Source organism: Xiphophorus hellerii, chromosome 7 (assembly GCF_003331165.1).
Source record: "Xiphophorus hellerii strain 12219 chromosome 7, Xiphophorus_hellerii-4.1, whole genome shotgun sequence".
NCBI classification, from domain to species: Eukaryota; Metazoa; Chordata; class Actinopteri; order Cyprinodontiformes; family Poeciliidae; genus Xiphophorus; species Xiphophorus hellerii.
Genome location: NC_045678.1, coordinates 24,197,819 through 24,223,493, shown reverse-complemented (window position 1 = coordinate 24,223,493; position 25,675 = coordinate 24,197,819). Strand labels below are relative to the sequence as shown.

At 37.3% G+C, this 25,675-nt stretch overlaps 2 protein-coding genes across 15 annotated transcripts in view; both read right to left on the bottom strand.

Annotated features, from left to right (window-relative positions):
* Positions 1-37: 37 nt before the first annotated feature.
* On the bottom strand, positions 38-6,551 carry poglut2 (protein O-glucosyltransferase 2). 2 transcript variants are annotated; one of them, XM_032568651.1, is made up of 10 exons: positions 6,085-6,551; positions 4,917-5,122; positions 4,589-4,794; positions 3,831-3,908; positions 3,486-3,658; positions 2,288-2,525; positions 1,509-1,718; positions 617-706; positions 395-499; positions 38-178 (listed from the first exon to the last, which is right to left on the bottom strand). In XM_032568651.1, exons 1-10 carry the CDS (start codon positions 6,270-6,272, stop codon positions 161-163), a joined length of 1,512 nt encoding a protein of 503 aa, XP_032424542.1. In that variant the 5' UTR covers positions 6,273-6,551; the 3' UTR covers positions 38-160. The 2 variants fall into 2 exon arrangements, with proteins under 2 accessions (XP_032424542.1, XP_032424543.1); XM_032568652.1 differs by lacking the exons at positions 4,917-5,122; positions 6,085-6,551 and having other exon boundaries at positions 3,486-3,671; positions 4,589-4,708.
* Positions 6,552-8,392: 1,841 nt separating this feature from the next.
* The window catches only part of stxbp5l (syntaxin binding protein 5L), a 154,389-nt gene continuing 137,106 nt past the window's right edge, over positions 8,393-25,675 (bottom strand). For 7 of the 13 annotated variants that reach the window (XM_032568467.1, XM_032568468.1, XM_032568472.1 and 4 more), the window contains 7 exons: positions 19,427-19,528; positions 17,675-17,914; positions 15,791-16,154; positions 13,791-13,956; positions 13,262-13,373; positions 12,845-13,065; positions 8,393-11,611 (listed from right to left, as the gene is read on the bottom strand). In XM_032568467.1, coding sequence (XP_032424358.1) covers positions 11,570-11,611; positions 12,845-13,065; positions 13,262-13,373; positions 13,791-13,956; positions 15,791-16,154; positions 17,675-17,914; positions 19,427-19,528 — 1,247 coding nt within the window. In that variant the 3' untranslated portion in view covers positions 8,393-11,569. The remainder of the gene's footprint in view (positions 11,612-12,844; positions 13,066-13,261; positions 13,374-13,790; positions 13,957-15,790; positions 16,155-17,674; positions 17,915-19,426; positions 19,529-25,675) is intronic. The other 6 variants (XM_032568471.1, XM_032568476.1, XM_032568478.1 and 3 more) reach the window with 1 other exon arrangement.

Sequence of the window (25,675 nt, the reverse complement as noted above, 5' to 3'; positions counted from 1 at the left end):
CTGAGTAAAGACAAGGAAATAAATCACGCACAAATGTAAAAAAAGAATTTTAATTATATAAAAAAGTGACATTCATCTCATGATAAACAAATAAATCATAACTTGAAAAAATTACTTGGCAATTTCAGATATGATGCATTACTCTTCCCATGGTGTAAGATCAAAGTTCATCTTTTGCCTGAAAAAGGGAAAAACAGATAAACTGCACTAGCAAAAGAAAAATATAGTGCGATGTCAACTCATGTACAGCAGAGGGAGCCAGAGACTTTAAAATGAAAGTATGTTCTTATTGGACACAGATTTAAACAAATGCATTGTTGATAAATATTTTTTAGCTGTTTAACACTTGTTCTAAACTGCCCTGATATAAAGGATACATGCTGAGATCCCTTACCATTGTCCGGTCGCAGGAACATGGAAACAAGTCATCTTTAGGTTGCTCTACAAACTCCATGCCCTCCCGAACCTTAGGCTCCGTGATCTGCAGTCTGGAATACTCCTATATGAAGCACAGCAAAAATTATTTTACCAATATTGTTAACTCAACACAACAACCAGCATGATTTACTCAGGTTGGTATTACAGCAGAGGTAAAGGAAAAATACAGCAATGATACCTTGAAAAGCTTGTAGTAGTAACAGAATATACTATCTCCCATTAAATGACTGCGGGCAAACTGCTGACCTGCAAGGGCAATTTTCCTTGCCTGCAAAAAGATGAGAGTTTTAAAAACAGAACCACAAGGAGGAATTACGCCTCGAAAAATCAATACCTAACATGCTGAATTTAATGCGTTTCAAAAATATAAAACCTAAAAGAAAATACACACCTAGCAAGCCTGAAATCAAAGAAAAACAATGCATTTCAACTTATTTGTTAAATTACAGGAATGTGAACTACTTACAACTTTTTTACAAACTAAAATCTGATTAAGTGTACTCTGCATTTGTATCCAACCCCCCGCTCCCAAGAGTTACAGATTATGTTTTGTACACAAAATCCTGCTAAATACATTGCTGTTTGTGGTTATATCATGATTACATTTCAAGAGGTATGAATACTTCACTAAGCACTGTATAATTGATGAGCTCCTGTTGATAGATTTATATATAGTTAACTCAAAGAGGCATAAAATAATCTCAGCGAGTCAATAAATTCATACTCATGAATAATGTATTCTTAAATGGACTGCCTAGAGCATTACTCAGCAAACTAAAGAGATCTGATAATGCAGAAATAATGTGACCATTATTTAACAGATACAATGAGCACAGCAGGAAGGCTTGCATTTTTCCATTACTCTGTTCTTCCAGTTGGGATTTTAACAGTGGATTCTGGTGCTGCTCGAAAAGTAACAATGCATATGCACATACGGTATCTTCATATGACGTGTCTTCATATGTCTTCATATATTCTCTTGATGAAAGCAAAAAATCTGTGTGTGAAATGGTTGCTCATAACGACACCAGTTCAATTTTAGTGACCATAATTATCCAACATATGATCACCTCGTCATCATGGTCTCGGGACCACTTGATCTTTTCCAGCAGGTCACCCAGGTTTGCTTTTATCGGGATGTAATGCTCCCACGGCCGCAGCTCATTGTAGAAATGCTCGTAGTAACTGGAATCCTGCTTTAAGACCACACTGTCTCCTGCCAGCAGATACGGCAGACGGTAGGCGGCTACTGTCCCATCAATGTTTATTTGATACTTATACTGCAGGTGAACAAGAAGAGAGACATAAATCAAATGAGATAATTACTTTCCATAAGAGAAATTAGTTTCTAAATAGTTTTCATGTAGGTATTCCATACTTCTCTGTCACTCCTGCCTGTTTTTAAATAGAAATTCAAAAGCATCTTGAAGAGGGCAGACATTTTTATATTAAGCTAGTTTTTACCAGGCACTAAAATATACAGGAAGGAAGAAAGGACAAGAGTGAAAATGAAAGAATGGAAAATATGACACAAGGGCACAATGAATGACAAAAGGAAGCAAAGACAAGGAAAATGAACGAGCTCACAAAGTAGGAGGAAAAGACACAAAAACTGAAGGACATAAAGAAGAAACACTGGAAAGAAAAACACAAGAACTTTGGAATAAAATAAATTTATGTTTCCATACTCCTTGTGTTCTTTTTCCATACTTTTACTGAGTGCTTCTGTATCTAAAGTTGTACTTAACTTGGCAGTTTTCACGTATAGTAACTTTAAAGATATAATTAATTGGTTTCAGGACATATTGCACAGAGATGACGTGTCTTCATGCACCCTCACCACACTCACCTTGAAAAAATCAAAGAAAGAGACATGTTTGACCAGCGGGCCATAGAGACTCTCATCATGTTTGAAGAAGAAGAAGTTGGTGAAAGCAGCATCTATAAAGTCAGGATGAGCTCTAGAAAGCTTGACCAGCTGTAGGCGCTCCTGGCGGCTGTCCCGGCCCCTCCAGAAGGCCGTGGCGTTCTTCTCGGGCCATGGTGGCCCCGTGTTGGCCTGGACCGACATCATGTCCAGGCTCACTCTGTCCGGTTCAGGAAAATAAAGAGTTGAAGTCAAACTTCCTGCTGTTCCAGAGGGAAATAATCTAACTGTGTGACAAAATATACTTCTATTTAGCCAAACTCAGTATCTTAAAAAAGCAAAGTAAAATTTGCAGGCTGTGCTTTTTGCATAAAATATAGTCCAAGTCATTGTGATAAATCAGCAGAAACATTACAGACAATTCATATACAAACATTTTATAAGCAAATGAAGACCCCTGTAGACACAAAATGAATAAAATATAATCTTTCAAAAAAGCAAATTCTGCTTTTTCATTTAAATAATGTTTTATTTGCTAAATAAATCTATTTTTAAAAGCCTCCTCAGAATAAACAGTGGGATTTGTTTGTTGTTGGGTCAGTTAGCAGGGCATTCAGACCTGCTGTGCATAGACTATCACATCAAAGATGCAGTATTTCATTTCTGGCCCTGTTGTCCATGAGGAATAATTTTTGCTAACAAATTATTTAATTAAAATGAGCAAAAACAATAATAAAAAAAACACCCATACGCATGTACAGGACTTATTTGTAAAAATTTTCTATTGGTCTATCACATTAAATACATCCAAGTTAGTAATTTTAAATGCAAATATAAAAGTTTCTGGGTTGTGAATCCTGGTGAAAGGCAGTGAAGGACAGGGTGCCTGTTCTAATGGAGCAGTTTTCTGCTGGTCTATTTTTAAACTTTTGCAAGGACAGGAAGAACAAGACAAATTACTTCCTTTGATTTTAGTTTATTAGAGAAATTCCCTTGAGCGAAACCAGCAGAGGCTTCGTTTTCAAAAAGCTCCTGGAGTGCACTCCAAGTTCACCTGCATAAATAGCTGATTGTGTATAATAATAATAATGATCCTGTAAGCTTTTGCTGAATGAGACTGAATTATACTATTAACTCCGGTGCTAAGCAACACGTAAGCATATTGATTCAAAGGCCCTACCTTCCCATGCTCTCTAGAACTGACTCCGTCAGGTCGTAAGTGGGCATGACGATATCGCTGGTGTTGTTTGAGCCACACCAAGAAAAGATAGGATGGAGCTTATCAGTGGTTTTCCTCTTCTCCAGGGGCCAGTCACCCAGATTTACAAAGAACTCAACATCAGGGAGTCGAACCTGCAAACACATCCTTATAGAATATCAATGATTCAGCTTCTGTCTGATGTTCTCATATATATATTCATGATGAAAGCCTTGCAGAAGAGAAGCATCACATTCGATAGGATCAATATTCTCTGTGCTGAACTATTAAGATGAAGGGTATTATTTTATTCACTTTAAAGCTCACCTTTCTTGTGAGTGAGAGTAAGATGGCATCCATGAAGATTCTAAAACCGACATGTTCTCCAAATGTTTTCACATACACCTGGAGGGAAAAGGAAGGACAAAATGAAGATGCAGGGTTTCCCCTAGTACATGATAAGCCTGGCGGGTCACCAGGCTTTACTTGTGTTCCCACCAGGCTAAGCATTGCTTAAGTTATTTCTAAGTTGATTTTTTTAATGTTTGCATTTTTAAGACTTTATAGTTGTGTACAGGCATCAATCTTCCAATTTCCAATAACACATAATTATCAAGTGATATTTTCAAGTTTCCTGTCAACTTTAAACATTTTTTAACTCAAACACAGGGTGGGCCACTGGATGAATGACTGCCAGAGCGCTTCAACCACCAGGCTTTGCAAGTTTTCTGGGGGAAACCCTGAAGACGTTTGGCAAAAATAAGTCACACTAACCTCTTTTGCATTTCAGATTGATTTTTAAGTTAATCTGGGTTCATTTATAATAAACAAAAAACCATTAGATTTCTGAAAAGATGCCATTTTGGGAGCGACACTTTAGAATGATGCGTCAACTTGTGTTGATTAATCTTATAAAATCTCAAACAGGTACACTGATGTTTGTGATTGCAATTTTACAAAATCTGGAAAAAAAGCATAAGGCGTGTAAACGGCAAGGGGATGCATTTAGGATTTTTTGTGCTGTTCTTTTATAGAACCTGTGAGTTATAACTTGTATAATTTTTATAATTAAATTTGTCAAGTACCTTGCTTTCTTTAATTGTGTAATGACAGAGGCTTTGGCGCTGCCCAAAGCGCTTTGGGATCTCCTGTGCGTTCTGATCTGGATCAACACTTGAATAAAGGGAGAGATCCCTGCTTATCTGGGCGAAGGACTCAGGACAGCGCATGCATTTCTCCCATACAGAACCGCTTGGCTGGGGACAGTCACAGCCTTCGTGGTAGACTCTGCCTGGGAAGGAGAGACATATTCATGCTTTTTCACCCCGTTTCATTGCAACAACGTTGATGTTACACTTCAAAAATGTAATCTTTTGATGTTTCAATGTTATGGCAACTTGAACAGTTTTCTACCTTGGAGAATATAGGGTGACTTGGCAACATGCTTGGCCTTCAGCAGAACATGGATGTGCAGGTCAGTATAGGTGGCGTACGTCCTGTAGCGAACCAAGAACGACCCATCCCGACGATCAAGAACTTGAATCCAGATCCTGGTGAACTGCTCTGTTGGGGAGACCATCTTTACCTCAAAAGTCTTCTCTCCAGGCGACGTTGTTAAACTAAAAGTATCAGGACACGGAGAGATTACTCACGATTGGTAATAGTTTAAGATTAAACTGCCTGCTTAAAATTAAATCTGATATCTATTGTTGCTCTCTGTGCAAAATGAGTGAAAATGATACAGCTAAACAGAGAACACACCCTAAATGTGAAACCTTTAGAGGGTTTTTTTTCTTAGAGGATAAAGTATGTGTGACGAAACTGCTTGAAAGTCAGCTCCATGTGTTCTCCCTAGTTTTAAGTTTAAACTTTTTACTTAAGTAAACAGGGAAAAAAGAAACTGTAAACAGATAAGAGAGCCTGCAGGTAACACTAAATATAGTAGCAGCTTTTTCCAGTTTTGATAACTATTGTCAGTGCAGAGAGAGTAAATGTTTTTTGCAGCCAGAAGTGAAGTCAATATTTGAAAACAGCTTTTGCTTTTGCCCAGGATATCTTTAACTAATATTAAAATGTGTTTGACGATTATATGCTACTCTTGTTTTTTTCTTTGTTTTGTTTTTTTAAAGATATTTGATATATTCTCAGATATTGTACCAGTTGTTGTGGCAGAATGTTTACAATTCTCTTTAAATGCAAATGATTTCCTCACTCCTCTGATCCACAGCTTGGGCCTCGACCCTTACTTTAACAACAACTGGGCTAAAATTAGAATGATTCGAATTGATTTGGAATTCTGTCTGATTGGGTCTAAACCGAAACTGCTTTCTGTAAAGGGCCTTAAAGCTATTATAAACCATCGCTATATAACTAAAGTTGTACTTGTCTGCACTCTTGTTTAGAAACAACTTCCAAAAATAGATTTTTATTTATTTATTATTTTTTGGAGGACGGCTAGCGGCAAACTATTAAAAAAAGGGAAAACTTTCAATGTGACACATTAAAAAAAAAAAAAAAACATCCATTACTTGGGATTGAGGGAGGTGGAGCAACATACGCAGACCAGGCCAAATTTACTCACTTTTTCCCTGAGTTGTCCACCGCCTGAATGTAAAAGAATCGAGCAGGGAGGACGATGTCCGCCTCCAGCCCTGGTCCCCACACCAACGTTTTAGCAGCACTGATGACCGAGCCAACCTTTTCTTCGGACAGCTCACACCTGAACACCTCCAGACTAAAAACCAGCAGCAGCAACAGTCGAACAGACATAACGACAGGTCTTCTTTTCTTTCGGTCGAGCCTTTTCTCTCACTGCCGTCTTCTGCTGATGCCCACCAAAAGATGAGAAACACGAGGGTCGTGTCTTAATATGTTCCGTTTCCATCTGCAAATACTCCAGGAAGCAGCCGCATTGCTAATATTTAATGTCTGTTTAAAATAAACCTCACATTATTTTTGTTTTACAAATATTTTTCTTGCAGTTCAGCTAAACTTCGGGAATCTGCTAAATAAATCTGGGAGGCGGGCTCAGACTTGGCAGGGCAGAGCTCCCATTGGTTGAGGCTTCACGGAACTGTAGCAACAATTGGCTTCGGGAGCAACAAAACAATACTAAACAAGAACATGATTGGAGAGAAACACGGAAGTCATTCTGTAAAATATAGTTGGCTAGGTCTGCTCTTTTTATATTGCCCGGCACATGACACAGCTGCGGCGGCGGAAGAGGAGTTTATCTATAGAATGGAATAGGGGGGAAAAAGCAATGTTTTGAAATAGGAAAAAGTGTCAGTCTAAAACGGGGACCGTCAGAGACATTATCAAACAATATTAAAAAACTAATATAAAAAGCATGTAAGTATATCTATTCATTGTCTACGTCCACTTGTCTATGCTACAGGTGTCAAACTCCAGTAGTGGAGGGTCACGGCCCTGCAACTTTTAGATGTGCCTCTGCTGCGCCACACTTGAATAGAATAATTAGGTCATTAGTAGGGCACTGGAAAACTTCACAAGAAGAAGGTAATTAAGCCATTTCATTCCAGTGTTTTGTACCTGTGGCACATCTAAAAACTGCAGGACCGCAGTTCTTATTTAACTCAAATGGTGATTAGGCGAGAGCCAGGATAAACCCTGGACAGGTCGCAAGTTCATCATTGTGCAACATAGAGATACACAGGGCAAATAACCATGCAGATTAACACCTTACAATTTACAGAGACAAAGTAACCAAACAGTCATGCTGTGGACTGTGTAAGGGAGCCAAGTACCTGGAAACCACAAAAGATTCATGCCAAAAGAAACAAGAGCAGAATTCAAATCCAGGACAATCTTGCTGGAAGGTAACCATAGATTCATCAGTATATGTATCGTATGTTTTATATATACATTCAGTATTAGCAGCATTTCATATTTTTACAATTTATAGACAACTACTACTCAGTGGTAGTTGTTATTGTGTCTTGTCTCTATGCTGTAACTGCAAAGTAATTTCCCTGCTGGGATGAATAAAGTACTTCTATTCTATTCTATTCTATGCGCTGACTTTCTTCAATAAATTGAACCCAAGTTTTGATTTTAGCATCAAAACAGACAAATTATGTTCACCTGGCTCTTTGAGCTGTATTAGCAAAATATCTGCTGTTTTGCTGCACTATATTTGGCTCAAAGATTCAGATTTAGTATTAACACTCAATTTAACATGCAAAAACATTGGGGATTTGCTAGTTGTTCTGCTCAGTGACCAGAATAACTACAATTGGCAAAATAAGATGAAAATGTTTTTTTTTTCCCCTATGTAGTGCATTCAAACATAACATTTTCACTAATGACGGTCATACTCTGCTATCAACATGATGGATTTAGTGAGGCACAAAAGAGCAATTAAGCTGTTTATTGTAACCATAATTTTCTTTGGTATTTGCAGCAGCCATATTGGAGTCAAAGGTGAGCCACCAACTTTTAGAATTGTCTCTGACTTAATGGGGAGTTACAAATTATGTTTTGAACTTCATGCTGTTTAAATGTAATTTTTTTCTGAGTACAAATGGAACATAATATAAATTTGTTCCACTTGAATCAGCAGTCAGATAGAACTTCCAGCTGTGAGCAATGGCAGCTGAAATGGTACTAGGCAAAAGCATTCTTAACTGTTCAACTGTTTGTCGTGTTGAATGGTTAACCTCATTAGGATTTTATAACATACAATAACACCTTTTTCTATTGTGGAGAAAAATGTATATATGTTGTTGAAAATATAGATTTTTCAAATAAAAAAGTTCTAAAATGTAAATGTAATTGCTTTCCTTAACGTTTAACTCCTAAAATTGCATTTCCTGTACTCTGATTAAGGAGCATGACAGCATTAGAGGCCAAAGGAACAGAGATTTCCAGTGTGTACATCAATCAATGTTTATTTCAGTTTTGCTTTTGCATCAACATATTTTCAGACCTTTTTTTTAATCAAGTTATTTCTATTACACTAGAATATATCAAGAACAAAAAGTGGAATCCATTGAAATAAGACAAACGTTGTTGCCATTATTGAGAAAACCAAATAAATGCCATTTCAGCATACTACATTGTGAAGAACTACATAGTTCCAGTGATTTAGACAGAGCCAGAATAGCCAGATAGTATAGTACCAGCAGTAACAGGTAGAACAAATACAGAAAATATCCCAAGAGTCTCTCATTTTTTGTATGTTTTACCTTTCACCCAAAGTTAAACTGTACAGTTAATATAAAAACTGAAAACATACAAACCAAAAACAAAAAAAGAGCTTAATAACAAAACACCCTGTCAACAGAAGTCAGATTTTTTTTAGTTTTTGTTTTTCCTTCTGAATTTTGGTTTTGTTTTCTTTTTATGCGTATTCTCTGCCACTGAAAGAACTGCACAGAACACAAATGTCACTGACGGTACAGAGATAAGAGGATGATGTATTATTGAATCAAAATCATGATGTTTTTTTCTTTTTACTCATGTAGTTCCACTGTGAAAGGTCAGAATATTTAGGTTAGCTTATGTTTGTGTGAAGGCCATTTGAGTCTAAGGAATGTGTTAGCAGCCTGACAAAGCTGGTGGAAATTACTGATTTACTTGTGAATCTTTGTTTTACAGATTTTAAATGCATTTAATGTATGTCTCATTTAGGATGTGAAACTAGCCTCTACTTGACAGAGGCAATTTATTTTACCCTCGATGTGGTGATGCTCCAAAGGATAAAGAACACGTGAGTGATCAAAGTTGGTACCCTTGGATTTTTTTTTTTCAGGTCAGTTCAAAATACAGACGAGTACACAAGTACAAAATATCCTTCTTGTTTGACGCTGTTAGTCTGTGTCGTGTGGCTACCCACTGACGTACAACACAATCACAATTTGATACACGACCATGTATCATAAAACATTAGTTGCTTTTAAAAATACATAAGCCATCAGTGAAGAGGCTGTAACCATCAAATATTTGACTGCGACACAAGGATATCATAGTCAGTAAGAACAATATTGAAAAGAAAAAAACAACCATTTTTGCCTCCAGTTGAAATTTCTGCAAATGTTTTACACATATACATATTTTCTTCACTGACTCAACATTTTAACATCACTAAAAAAAAAATACTGTTATTTCCCCTGAACTGTTTACAGATACACTACTCACAGACGGCAGAGATGAAACTGATGTGATCTCAACTCACTTTTATCGGAAAAACTGAAAATCACAATGCACGCCGTCCGGGTTGCGAGTAAATGATTTGAGTTTAACACTGAAAAGATGGGAGGGCAAATTTTTTGATTGCTTTGACAGAAAAAAGTCATATTTGAAATCTTTCTTGAACACACTCACATACACAACCCAAAGGCTTGCTAAACGTTGACGTCCAACAGAGGCTGTTAAAGACCTACATAAAAAAACGCCTTTGCTTGCTACGCGAGTCCCTTTCCTTCTGGCCCCAGTTTCTTATGTTTCAGTGCCAAAATGTAAAAAAAAAAGAAAAAATAATTACATTTTTGTGTTTTCATAAACAGAATAAAGGTTTTAATGTGTCTTAAATCTACCTCTTCTGTAGATTAATAAACCTTCAAGGTTGAAATTATTCGTATTTTAACAAAATAAGTTTACAAAATACATTCAGTACTAATTTAAAGAAAAGAAAATTCTTCATTTTGGATCAAATTAAAAGTTGTGATACAGGTACCAACCTAAGAGTCTTTCACCACCCACAATACAGGGACATATTTTCTCTGTTGATCCTGAGTCCCAATTGAATAAACATGCAGATAAGCAATAATGAAACTAGTTGGTATGCAATAGATGGATTACAGAATAGTTCTTCCTCCCAAGTGCTAGTGCCACCCTTCAACAGGATGCAGTCCTGCAAATTCACCCATTTCAAAAACCTCCACTGCCCTTATTCATACTGTTTAAAGAAAAAAGGAAATGAATTTTGATATGCCCTCTATGACAAACTTCATGTGTAATTCTTTAAGATCTATCGCTCCCATTAATGACCTCGTCTTGCTTAAGCTTCCAGTGAAAAGATTCCTCCTACTTGCTTTTTATGGCACACAAACTGTATATAGGTTTGTACAACAGATATAAACACACGATTCAGAATACACTGTCCTCATCTATGTCACTTCAGTTGCTGTTTTTACACAACTTTTGAGTATGGAGTTGTCCTTCTTTGTCATCCAATGTATTTGAGAGTAGCAGCAGCTCAAACAGTGAAAACACACTAGGGTGATCAGACCTTGCAGAGTTAAGTGTTATTACTACTTATTTAAATTTGCATTGTGCAGCCCAGAGTAAATGAAGTTAGAAGTAAAGTTGAATATTACATTATTCCAAGTCTGTGTAGATAGTTATTTATGTGCATTTATATTGTATTAAGTAATATTTGCTTAGACTAATAAAAATACTAATAAAATTAACCATAAATGAAAATTAAAAAAGGAAAAGTAACACAAGTTTTGGCTTAATAGCAATGCAGTTATATGATTCCCTTTTTAGATATAGTTGTTCTTTTTTTTTTTGCCAGTATCTCAAAAATATAAAGTTTTTCATAGTTTCTGTTGTTGGCTTACATCATAAATAAAAGTTATTTTTTAAATCATTTTAAATCTCCTCTTAAATTAGCATGCTGCTTTTTAATATGGCAGTTGGATATTTTTAATACTCATCCATTGCTGTTTCATGCATTTCTTGTTGGTTTCATAACTTTTGAGTATCTACACAGTAAGATCCAGAAAACCCAACCATACAAGCTCACACTCACGCCAACACGCATACACACACTCACACCAAATTGTTGGATATTTCAAGTTCTTTCTTTAGACCGTCAAACTGTCCCCAACTGTCTGTATTACCTCCTGTCTAGACGAGAAATAAACCTGCTCTCGTCCTTCAGCAAAGTGACACTGAAGTACACACAGCTAGTTCTAAAAGCTGTAAAGACAAAGTCACTCTTCTGTCTCCTCTGATTGCTTTCATTTCACATGTGAAAGTCCAGTCGCAGCATGAAGTTCTTCATAGGACAATGGCAGCCTCATCTCACCGTCCCGATGTTAGAACTGGTACCACTTCTTGTCCTTACACTTCAGCATCAGCTGTAAAAAGACAGAGTCATATGCTGTTGGTTAATAAATCAAAGAGTTCAAATTAACAGTAGCTGAGCCTCCAATGAATTTGGTTACTTTTTCTCAAAACGGGGGAGCTTGTTTTTGTCATTATAAAAGAATTTTGCCAATAATTTGAAAACAACAGCTGTCAGGTCCAATAGCAATGCAAGTCCAAGTCAGTCACACCAATGTTAGCTTGCAAACCGTATTTCCTGCAACCCATTAAAAAATTACTTCTAAAAGATATGCTTTTCTTTGGTTCCCCCTAACAATCCAAGTGTTTTTCAACCTTTACAAGAGAGACTGTAAATGAGAAACTGTATTGGCTGCTGTAGCTCCTTATCAATGTAATGCGACTTTTATGAAAAAAAAAAAAAATCAACTAATAGATCTTGTGGCTTATGAAATTTCTGACATATCATTCCTGCTCTTCCCAACCATGAGAAGAGTAGGAATGGGCCCTTTTCCCATGCTAAATTACTCACACCCTTCAGTATGCAGCAGTTTCCTCAACTTGTGGTAAAAGTCAAATGAAATGTCTCCAAAGCCTCAACTAACTGATTGTACAATTAGAGCGGGATGTAAATGTACATTTTCTTCATCTAAAAAAATGTCAAATCAGAATAAATATGCTAGCATTATCATGGCATTTAGGAAATTGCTCTGTAATAATACATCATCTGCAGGAGCAATTCATTATTTTATTCAAGTTTGTAGTTCTGTGCTTTGAATCAAGTCTTTAGACAAAAATGATGAAGCAGTACATGTTTTAGGTGGTATGTTGTTAAAACACTGAATTAAAATCTTGCAGCAACACCTTTTAGGTTGGAATATCTGTTACTGAAATGAAAATGAATAAGACTGCAGAAATTTGCACTTATAATTGTAGTACTAATGTGCATAATATCACAATTGGAACAAGGTGCTTGAAAGGAATATTCAGTAGAATATTACCTTTCAAATACTGTACTACTCCTTCAAAGTGGATGGACTTCTCTCTCCCTGATGTAAAATAAAAAATGTTCTTTGTGTTTGAGATACCAAACCTTATGGGCATGAGTGATAACATTGTGATGAATAATAAATAAAGAGAGGTGAGAGAAATGTGGCGAAAAAGCAACCAGTAAAACCATAACATTGTGCAGACATATGAAATATTACTGACGGTATGCCTGCCTTCACTGTGGACCCTTAAGCCTAAATATTGTCTTTTATCCTCACCTCATGAGCATGTTTGGAGAAAGTTTCTGCACTGGTCATCATCAGAGCGGTCCGCTCCTCCAGCTCCCCAAGCCTCTGGCCTCTCTCATCCAGAGCAATACGAGCCCGTGCCAGCTCCCCCACTGCTCCACTCGCTGCCACCTTCATGCCTTCTACGCCTCCCTGACCGGGGATGTGCTGTGCCAGACTCCGAGAAGCCTTCCCAGCTGCCGCCTCACCAACTGGGAACCACATCAGGTAAAATTACATTTTTATAAGCTGTTATCTTTGTGGTGCTCTTAATGTATATTCTAACTATTGAATTTATCTTAAAAGGGTTAATTGTTTTATGTTTCCTTAATGAATAAGTTGGGTTCCTAGATGCAATGCATACTGGGATTGTATGATAAGTTATAATTAAATAATAAAAAGACGCACAAAGCTCCTCTCTGTCGAAAGTATGGGCGTTTCCTCCAAAGAAGCCCTTTAAAAATCCTCTGTTTTGAGCTTCTGGTGTTTCTATTGGAGTAAACAGTTCTCCAAGCATTTCCTGCAATGAACAAAAAGAGAGCAAAATAAAAATTTTAGGACTCACATTTCAGCCATTTTTTAGAGGTACACTGCCAAAACATCAGTAATGACACTATGACCACCTTTGCCTCTAGATGGCACTATAGAAACATCACATGACTTAATCCACATCCATTTGTTGCAAGTGTGGAATGTCAGCTCTGAACAATAAATATCTTTGATGATGCTCATATTTAAATGAACACATTTACACAGTAAAACCATATAAAATTTCAATCCTTTGAAGTTTGCACCATGTATAACCAAAGTGACATCTGACGTCTAATCCCGCCGTCCGCTCCGGGCTTTAACAAGGGCATGAGTAATGGGTACGGCTCCTTCACAACACCGGTGCTTTTCCCAACCAAAAGATATATACCTATGCACAGAAGCTCACCTGCAGGTTGTCACACATTTCCTGGCTGTATGTAATTCTCTGGATTTCTGTCGGGGAGCTGAGATACAGTGCCTGCCCCTCATTGGTGAAACAAAAGGTTCTTGCTATGCGCATGTCTGTCAGAGGCAGGTAATTGACATCCATCAGCGGTCTTAAGCTGGGCAAACTGCGAGATAAATGACAGGAGTGAATGAAAGACACATTAGATACCTGCGGAACACTTAGATCATACGAGTTACCTTTTAAAACACCAAATGGGAAGTCAGAGCTAACTTTATGCCCAGCAGTGAAAAGGAAATCAGATATTCAAATAAAACCAATTAGCTTCCAGCTGAGTAGTGAAGAGTAATTTCTTGAAGCAGATTTTCTCAACTATGAGAACATTATATCTACAAAGCGCATGAGAGAAGACTAGAAAGCCAATGCATATCCAGATGAAGCACTTGAATTTTAATATTCATGTCTGAAATACATCGGATCAGGTGCTTTAAATGAAAAATATTGAGTGGAATCAGTAAACTATATTTGTAAATGTTGGAATCTCAATCTGATATCTATACAGTTAATTTTAGCAGTTCTTATCTGGACTTGACAAAAAATCTACCTATTTTAATGTGAGGAGATTATTAAAAGACAATTCCCATAAGACTTAAAGAAGACATATCATGCAGCATCCAATTTTTTAGTTCTTGAATGCATTTTGTTGTGTACTTGGAGTCCATAGGAATGCAGAAAAGTTGAATGTTTCTCTGATGCTGTGTAGATATCTTTATATTGTCATGTTTTTTCTATCTGTTCAGTTTCTCTATTCTCTATTGCATTTTTCTCCGAGCAACAAAAAACAGTATTTGATTCAGAACTGCCAAAGAAGGCCATGAACTTCTGGCTAACCAATTTTGCAACACTGCCAGGAGGTTATTTCTTGCAGCAATTTTGAAATCTAAGTTCAAGGAGCCCGAAGCTACAAGTGGATTGAAGTGTTCAGATGTTGGGTGTATTAACTCACACAATTCATCACAATGTTCCATAGCATCAGAACATCTTCGAAGGTTCTTAGAAATGTACCCACATCGTGGGGAAAGTCATCTTTGTTTGCACAAAGCACTTCAAGGACAAATACTTTGGTAGCCTCTGCTACTGTCAAGAAGGATTTGCTGAAAGATTTTATCTGATTGAAGGTCAGTTCATTCTGTCTATGGAAATGATGGACACAGCAAAGCAGTATCCAGCAAATAACATTAAAATGACAAAAACCTATACTTTAGACATGAATTTATTGGGTGTTGATATAATGTTGTGGTCATTATATTGATAGCAGTAGCATCATGCCTTCTACTGATGTTAGTGCTTTGTGCTTTCTTTTTGCTCCTCTAGGACATAAATGCACAAGATGTTTTAATTGACTTATTACATAAACAATTTGGCATTGCTTTGGCTGCTTTAATTTTTTTTGGCTAGTGTTAGCTAACTCGTTAAATATGTTGAGGCCTTCTCTAAAAAACTTAATTAAAATTTTGGTAGCAATTCTGGCTTGAACATGTAAAGATGGATGGTAAAATTCTGTGCAGCTAGATAATTGTAAATAAATGCTTAAGCTGCATTTAAAGAAACCACACCTAAGTGAGTTGCTCTCAAGCACAAATCAGAACAGGGATACAACAGAGGCTTGAGGAGCTAGTATAATGAGAAATTTAGACAACTTAAAGTAGATCACAAGTAAATGATTTAAATGTGAAAAGGAAGGATTTAAAAGCATGACATATCCACTTTAAAGTTGCAAATTGCAGCAAAACATGATTCTAAAAAGTACAGATTCAAGATTGCTGGGAATGCGTGCTGTTCTTTTCAGAGTTTTACTGGTAAATAACTTTCAAAACGATCCTTTTTCTTGCATTGTGGTTTATGTGTACATTACAAAAGAACTTAATCATCTATTTAAAAAACAGAAGTGATAACTGTGAGCCACATGCAGAACTCTGAGCACTGCAGATAAATCTTACCTGAGTGTCATGACGTGCCCGTTAGCACAGAAGCAGGCCAGGCACACACTGTTGCACAGAGATACCACATCAGCTCGAAGCACAAAGGACGACTCTGTGATGTTGTGGACAAAGAGGCAAGACTGTGAGGGCATCAAGAAGACTTTGGCCTGCCTCTCAGAGCAAACTACGGCCAAATGTCCCTCTCCAAAGGCATCCTGGGAAGAGGACGGGGAAAAGTGGACCAGCTTGCGCCTCCGTGGTCTGTCAGGGTCCTCTGGGGCATTCAGGTCCCGCCAAACCTCATATGGGCTCTGAATTAGGGCTCCATTGCAGTCCAAGAAACCAAAGCGAAGCACAGAGCCTTTTAACATTTGGACTGCTCCTGGGAAGTTTTAAAGGATAAACAAGAGATAAGAGGCAAGTGGTCTACAATTTTCAAGGCTGCAAATATAGAAGCTATGGAGCTGTTGGATCCATAACAATATCTGTTAAAGTAATTTAAAGTTTAGATTTCATAAATAAGCTTAAGAAACGCACATATGATTACACAATTGCCAGTGTTTTTACTGACAGCTGCTAATGTTTTCTTAGTTACACATATGACCAGACTGATGTCTTCAAGATTTGGACAACTGAAAAACATAAATTGTAAAAACAAGCTTGTTTCAGCTGTTCAAATCCTAACCCTTAAGACAGCCAATTTTTAAGAAAGTCATTACTTTACAAAATGTTTCTGTTTTACTGCAGAGGACAACTAATGCATGTTTTTCTGCTGCAATTTAATCATGTTCAAAGTAAACAGCAAAGCAGCAAACCCTTTTGAACTCTTGGGTGATAGCAGTAATTTACAAGATTAAGGATGACAAATTCCTGTAAAAGTTCTCTTCCTCTACAGATTAAATCCAATTGAAATAAACGAGTTTCCTATGCTTGCTGTGTTTGACTTACATTGTTCTAAGAGTGAACATTGAGCACTTAAGTCTGCAGAAAATGTCCTGCCGTTTTACTAAATTGGCCTCCTTTGCGAAAACATGGTATTTTGAGAGGTTTTAGAGTAGATGGGCATGTAATCGCACAATTTTCAGAGGAAAACAAACAAAGAAAAATAGAGAAACACACTTTTTTCCGTTCCCTTACGCTATTTTTATTAAAATAATCCCATTCTAAAAAAAATAGCAAAAATGCAACCTTTAATTTGAGCACTTTATTGATGTAAAATTTATCTTAATTTAAAAAAAAAAACAAATCACTGGTGGAATAGTCATCTTCTCTAACAATTTTAACACAATAAATTTCTCTTAAATTTTCCTATGTAGAAAAGATGAGAGAATAAATAAAGTATAGCACACAGCACCACCATACTTACTGTTAAATATGGTAGGGCATCAGTGATGCTGTGGGCCTGCTTCTCTTTAAAAGATGGAAAAGTACAGGCCACCATTGGCTTATTGAAATACGGTCAGAAGGCGTTTAACGAAGTGACCAATGTGACTTCCAAAGACGCGTCAATGTAACTTCATTTTACTAATACAGTTTTCTTGACTGTAAGTAGCAGTATTCTTTTAATAATAATAAGTAATAACTTGATCTCATAGAGAATTTTCCAGGATGATGGTAACCTCTCAGATAGAATGTCAAAATAAGAGTGGAAACATGCAAAAAAGCTTATCAACAATTATAAGAGTTTGACTGCTGTATTGCCAGTAACATTACAGCAATGTTATTGGCATTACTGGCTTTTCGTGTCTGGCCCGGACACGGAAAGAATTGACAGATTTATAGCTTTTCCACTGATTATTCACAAAGGCATACATATTTTCATCTTTTAAAACAACACATAAATAAAAACAGTTCATGAGCTACACTTTGTGTCACAAAAAACCTAGAAGTGCTGGTGCTTACCACTAGGGCCAACAGTGACAGGGTCCTCCATCCTCTCCTCGTGGTCAGTGGGGATCGATAGTGGGATAAGGATGACCACTCCTAAGCTAGTCCCTACCCACAGACATGGAGTGGGCAGGGCATCACTCTTGCGTCCATAGGACTCTCCAAACTGCAGTGTGGTGATAGCTTCTTTGGTGTCCCTGTCAATGCTAGACACGCTGGAACTGCGAGAGCGGCTGAAGGAGTTTTCACGACTCTCTGTAGCAGCGGCGGCAAGAACAATGGCCGAACACACAGGCATGGCGGAAACAAAGAATGAGGAGACAGATGGGAAGCAATGATGGGGAGAAGAGGAGCAAGAGGGAAAGAAACATAAGGTAAAGTTGTGGAAAAAGGGTTTTTTTTTACAAGAGTTGGTGAAAGATTAGTGGAGCGGAATGGTAGCATAACAGAAAGGAGGTATGGCAGGACAAGCAGTTAAAAAGAAAAAGTTCATACAGGAAGGAAAATGAGTGATAAGCATGGTTGAAACTTTTTTAAAACTCAAAAATGGTTAATTTCTTGACTAAGTGATATAAAACACTGCAACAAAAATGCCTGTGAATGGATGTCAAACACTTAGAAGCAAAGTGAATATTCACAGTAAAGACACCTGGACAGAAACACCACCTCTACCTGAAACATAAACATCCGCACACATAAAGAAACGCATACACATTTATGCTTTAAGTTTATTGACATTACACTAGTCCTTAGTCACTGGACTAGCCAGATGGACAGGACTCCATCTGGTGAGACATGCATACCCACGCACTCATTGTGTGCTTAAAGCTTCCATCATGAAAGTATTTCCGTATTGCTGCATTTCTGAATAATTCAGAGCCAAGAGACGTTCAGTACTGCACTCTTAGACTGATGTTACAAAAGGTGGAGGCTTTATGGAAAAGCAAGTACAGATGGGTGCAAAGCCTGGTGTACGCTTATCAAACAGATAAATTGAATCCAAACAGATATTAAAAGGCTGCATCTTTTTTGCAACACTTTACAGTATGCAATCTAATTATCTTTTACATAGATTTGTACTACCAATGCCATTAAAAAGTATTTTATTCCTTAAACATTTACCACATTTTGTCCAATTCAAACCACCAACATCAATGCATTTTGTCAAGATTTTGTGTCAGGCCAACACAAAATCATTAATACTTATTGAAGAAAAAGCTTACATGGTTTTCAAACCAGTTTCACTCTGCAGATTTAACTTTTTTGGTTAAAAAAAGTTTGAAAAACTGTTTCCTTTCATTTCACAATCATGTGCAACTTTGTTTTGTTGCATTATGTAAAACACAATAAAATACAATGATGTTTTCTGATGGTAATGGGACAAAATGTGGAAAAGGCCAAGGATTCTGAATAATTTTCCAAAGTGCTTTTATCAAAGACAAGTTGAACATTTGATCTTTAAATCCCAGAATACCCAAGCTCTCCTTGTTGATTAAACACAACCTAAAAAGAAACAAAAACAGGACATCTCCCTTGACCATAAAAGCAGTACCAAGCAAAAAGCCTGTGAAAGATTTAGCTGCTCCTCTGTAAAGATGACATGGCCCACCCAGTTCGTACATTGTCTAAGACAAGATGACACAGCTGAAGGCATGTTCAGATGACACAGGGCCACAAAACGAGTTGACATTCTGACTGACGGACGGACGCAAACAAGTCAGCAGGACAGCGGTAGGTGTGTTTGTGTGTCTGCCGAAGCCCCCTTACCTCTCTCGTTCCAGCAGTACGAGGCGGTGGTGTGGTGCTCGTCATGGGAGTACATAGTGACTCCGTGTAACTGCTGAAGCATTGCCCTCCTTGATGCATGCCCTAATTGTCCCCCAACAACATGAACCCCGTAGAAGAAAACCACATCCCCATCATGGCCCAGAGAAACACGTACACACACCAGTGCGCACAAACAAACAAGAGCAGCAACGCAACAGACAAGATGGACGGATGAACAACGGTTCCAGAGAACAACAAAAAGGAAGAGAAGAAAAGAAAGCAACTGAGCGTGGAAAACATTTCTTTAAAAGTATACGGCAGTGAAAGCGTAGCAGTAAAAGATGGGTGATCCGACCTCTGTTTCTAGTGACCAAACAATGTATCTTCACATCTTCTGACTCTTTATGCTCAACAACGTGCTCATGTTTAAGCTCAACTGTTGTGGGGGAAAACACTGCAAGCAGGACACTGTGACAGATGAATAGATTCTGAACAAAACTATTGCATGACAAAATATTAGTGGACATGAATTTTAAATTGGCGATGGAGAATTTGCAATTATTTTTGGCTGATATTACTAAAACCACACTCTCTGTGTTTATTCCCTAGGGAACATTGACCCTTACCTTAATGCGGACATTTTCAATATTCTGCTAACATTTACAAATGTTAGTGTGTCTTATACTAAGCAGAGGTTGAAAGCTAAATATAGGCAACTTTATTGTAATATATGAAACCTTCCTATTATGGGCTTAAAATCTTGCTTCATGCATGTGCATATAATTTTCTATCAAAGAACTCATTTTATCAATTTAAGCACCTCACTTATGATTTTAAAATAGCTAATTCTGAAATTCTGGAATTGTAGATGAACTGACAAATCAACTTGATCTTCTTTGAGGCTGGAGCAGCTGGTTATGAACTCAACAATCCTATTGTTTTTGATCAGTGAATGCGTCATAGCTAAGCTCTGACAGATCGTCTTTCAGTTAGCAGACACACATAAATAGAAAACTGTGATAATCATGCTTATCTAAAATGTAAGATTTCAAATAGTTTAAAATGTTGAAACATTTTTGAAACTGTTTAACTGCAGAGTTGAGAACCACAGGTCGTCCGCTCTCACTTAGACATGGTGTAAATCTGCTCCAAATGTATATAAAAAATATTTCTCAGAGTAGAAAGGCTGTTTTAACTCTCCATTGAAGCTATAAATAAACAACTGGATAAATAGTGTAACACCTTACATAACATCAGAGTATTTTTCTCTCTCAAATATTAATTTGGACTTTGCTGTACTGTTCTTACTTCATGTGTTTTGAATGAGTCTATTTTTTCTCAAGAGCCATTCAAAACCTGCAAAAAAAGCAAGTAAGCTGTAGCCTCATTTGTAAAAGACAGATGATGTAATTCTGTGCTATATCCAAAGGGATTTTATTGTATTTGTAAGTTTTCAGTGATACAGAGTAAAACAGCTCTTTACATTTGGGGTACTGGTGTAGAACCAATATTTTATTGGTAGATATGTTTTTATTATTTAAACTTCTGAAAGAGGAATTGGCTAACATTCAGCAAGTCAGAACTAAATTGGTGATCAGAAATTGGATACAAAATTGCTGATCAAATAATCTGTAATTAATGTTATTTCAAAGTATGTGTATACTGAATTTCAGTTTCCAAACTAGTTAAAAGTTCACTCATGCATCTATGTGGAAAGATACAACAAAACATGTGGGTAAAAAATTGCTCTCTTTTTTCTCCAAAACCTTTGCTATCTTTGAAAACAGTGCTGTACACTGCAGCAGGCATCTGTGAGCATACAATAAACCTCTGTCGTGTGTCTGGGCGGCAGCAGCCTGCTTTCGCCGTGTGTCACTGGGGTGTGTTTACGCTGCGTGACAGAGCCTGTGGGGTGCTGGCTAATGAAAGTCAGGCACAGTGGTGTTCTGACAGGACACAGGGACCCCTTGAGGCCCCTTACAGGGAGGCATAGACAGGCTAGGCGGTATAGAGGAGGTGAGACAGACAAGAGCTAAACAGTGCTATGTACACGTACACCTGCAACACATAATAGAGACATGGACGAAAGACTGGAGACGATGCCTAATTCTATTTTATTTGGTGGGGGTACTTATATTGGCTGACTAAACACAGACAGGTCAAATTTCAATGCCTAACTGGGAAAGACTTTGTCTTCAATTTGTAACAATTTAAAGAGCAAAAGAAGTAGCAAGAGTATGGGTAAGAGTAAAAGCAGGCCAATCAATCTCATATTTGTTTGAAGTTCAGCGAGCCACAACAGTGCGTTGTGATTTAGCTAAAAATGTGCTGTATGGGAGCTTCACTAATGGTAAACAAGACTCACTAACTAATTAGACATACAAAGTACTGAACTATAAGTTGGATTGTTAATATTTAATACATTTGCGCTCAAATTAGAGTCGGTGCTGTAGAAATGTTCACTGTACATTCAGTCGGGCTTCCCCTGCCATTTCCCTCCTCTGTCTCAAGGCCTGGCATGTAGGCCTCATTAACATCAGCCTCATTTCTCGCACTGTTTTCTGACCTTTAATTATTTCAGTTATCCTGCTGTCTCTTCACCGTGGTAACCCAGCGCAGCTGATACACAACAGTCCCAAAGGTAGGTAACCGATACAGTATATGCAAAGGTGAGCCAGCAATTGAAAGGCTAATTAAAAGAAGTTGCAGTGTGTGAAAGAAAAAAAAAAAGTTTTTCAGAGAAAATTGTGATAGCATCCCTAGTGGAGATGCATAAAAAGTCTTAAAATAAATCCATCTGTTATTGCAGCAGTATGTTCTCACATGTTTTATGTTCTTATATCTTTAGCTTCCTGTGTGAGATTATGCTGCTTCAGTAAAAAATTCATTTATTTTTGAAAATTTATTCAGGTGCAATATTTACACATCTTCTGCAATGGTGCCCACAAATGTTGTGTCTACAGATAGCTTTAATTGCAGCAAACAATTTACTTTTAACTTGTTAGTACACTAACACTTGTGGAAAACTTTTCTACCTTTGACCTATAACCTGCCAGATACCTGTGGTAATTGCATGAGACTCCAATGGAGACAGCTAGCACAACAAACCCAAGGACCCACTTGATTGCTTTGAAGGGTCCAACTTACAAGAAGTATTCAGTAGAGCTTACTTTGCCTGAACACCAGCATTGCCAGAATTTTGCTAATAGTCAAGACCAGACAAGAGTATTATAAATTTGAACATAGTCGAGTATGAGCTGTTGCTATCAAGCAAGCAGTGGCAATAAATTTGTGTCATTTTCCATGCTTGCACTGATCTGCCTTAGAAGAGCCTAAGTTGTGGATTTGCAAAAAAGCTGAATGTAAGATGTAGAAAAGAAAGAAAACCTTTTGAAATATGCTGCAAATAACTTGATAAATACATATACAAGCCATAAAATAGGCCAACTTTAAGTGTTGTTATATCTCGACATCCAGGTTGAGGCAGGGTGATATGGCACTGCTTATCATTCACATTATTATAAAATTTTTATGCTACATTTCTCAAGCCGTCTGTCAAATTGCAATTATCAGAGGTCATAAATGCTTGAAATCAAGTGTGGTAAGGAGTGACTTTCTCTGTTGTCAGCATTGCTCTCACTGGTAATGCACCTGTAGCCAAGAGAGCAACTTTAATAAAACATTTAGCTTATGGTAATGAAGAACTGCTTCCCTCCTGGTTCCAGGTCACTCTTGTATAATGAGGTTGATGAAGACAGCAGTGTGACTTGCAGAACTGATATGAAGGGCTCGGCTTTGACTGCAACAAACAGCACTGCACTCTGGTTGGTAGAATATACTTTCATTAGCTGTGAAGACTCCTGAAAGCATTCATGGAGCTTACAAACAGACTGAATGCAAATAGTTACAGCTTTGAAGACCAGCAAGGATTTGAAGAACGAGGGATTTGAGAACGCAATTTAACCTCCAACTGACCAACTTTTGCTCTTACTTTATGCTTGATGTGCGTGCAGGGTGGCAACAGTAGCTGTGACATTTCGTGGGCTGTCACAATGTTGAGTCTCCTGTGGAGAGATCTGCCTTTCGTGACTTGACTGAGACTTTTTGTTGATCTGAGAGAGCTCAGAATAAAAGTGAAAATAGGTCCATGAGTGAAATGGGATTGGCCGACCCACACTGCCAAAGACTTTTGAAAGTTTACGATCAATGGAGAGATTACACGTGGCATCAAGGCACTCTGAAATCAATTCATTGTTTTAGTTTGGCTGGCTTTACTTTAAGATAATGCATTGAGCTGAATTACAGCTGCACAGTAAGACAGATTTGAACTGTAAATTAGCACACAGCAGTTTGTCACAACAACTTACGCAATAAGGTCAGTCAGGCTTCAGTCAATTTTATGGATAGCCAGTTTAAATCTTTTCCTTGAACTTGCAATTTCCTTGGTATGTGTAATTTTTCCCACCTTCAGAGCATCAGCCAACCAAATCAACCTCTCTCTGTGTGACTTTTTTTTTAGAAAATTATGTTAGGTACCCTTTGAATAAATGTAAAAATGCTCAACATCACCATAAATTGTTGATTATTCAACTAAGATGATGCCAAAGATTTCCAGAAACATCTCTTTCTCTCTGCAGCCTGTCAGTGACAGACTAAGTACAAGAACTCACACACAATTTGTGATTAAATGATGCAGTCTTAGCTGAAAAGCCATTTATATGTCAGTTCTGTTGCCCATACCTCAGAAATTATGTTGCTAGAAAAAACATTTTCATCTTGGATTTGACAGCGCATACTCTTGCCATTTGCTAAGTAAGAGATAAAGGGACATTTTTCAAATGTAAAACTGAATCATGTTTCCCTTTACATGGTGAACAACAACACTGAACAGAAGACACAGACTTTGCTAAGACAATTATCTTATGGTGTCTGTCTTAATTTAGTTAATTTAGCTAAGGAATATGCTAACATTGTTCAAATTGATATACTGCCTCTAAAAGTGTTCACAAATTTTAAACTTTTTTATATTTCAAAAGAACTGTAAACTTCAGTAGGTTTTGTTTGGAGCTTTGTGGTTGACCAAGACAAAACAGTACATAGTTGTAAAATAGAAAAAAAAAGAAGTGGTTTCAGATTGGATGTAGAGAGGGGTTTCTCTCATCCTTACATAAATATGCTTCAATGTAGCTATAACTGTAAATTTAAGGTAATTATGCTGTAAGAAAGTAAGCCTCTTAGGCCTTTTACATGCATTAGGAAGGTTGCCCTAAATTTAGCTCAACCCGTCTTACTGCAACTCTAACCATTTTTCCTGATCCTACTGAAGGCGAGCAACCCCTGTAATCAGAATTATTTTCATTGAAATTTCTCACCAACCATGGAGTCTTGCATAAAGGCCAAACACTGTTTAGAGTCATTTAGCCACAGAACAAGTTTTTAAATGTGTGCTGTGTTTCCTACATGCCTTATGTAAAAGGGACTTCTCGATGAGTTTCTTTTACACAACGGCGTTCTCATTGCCATTCTTCCATAAAAGGCCAGATTTGTGGCATTTCTGACAAATACTTTTTGTTTCTAAGGATTTTCCCATCTGAGCTACAAATCCATGTAGCTTTTCCAAAGTAATACTGATGGAATTAAATATTACATCACCAACCTCTAACCTATCTGGAAAATTACACTGAGATCCCTTAAAACACATCAGTGATGCTGTAAGTTAAAGGTTATGATAACCAACATAAGATATTTTGGATTTTGAAGAGGAAAAAAAAAGATCCTGTGAAAAAAAAAAAACTTATCTTGCAAATTCACTTTACATTGCACAACCTTCAGGCCTGGAACATGGTTGACACAAGCAACAGTTCAAAAGCACACAATGCAAGGGTTGTTTCTTGCATTTGAAAGAGGCAGAGCTTGCAGTTAATTTAGTTGAGAGGTGATGCTAATGCAAGGTGCAGAAATCCTGTTCCACATAATCAAATGAAGAGCACAAAAAGAGTTTCTTGGGAAAAAAATGTTTCTCATATTATTCCAACAAGTAATTCAGCTGATAGATGAGCATATTTTCCCAGTCATTGCACACCAGATTAAGACTGCTCTATTGAATACAGAACATCAGTCTATAGAGACAATTTCATTCTCTTCAAACCTCATTTCAATGTTAAGGTAACATGACTCTTCTGATTTTTTTAAGCATTTCTCCATGTGACTTTTTTGGCCACCCTACATTAATTCGATCTCTATTAATAC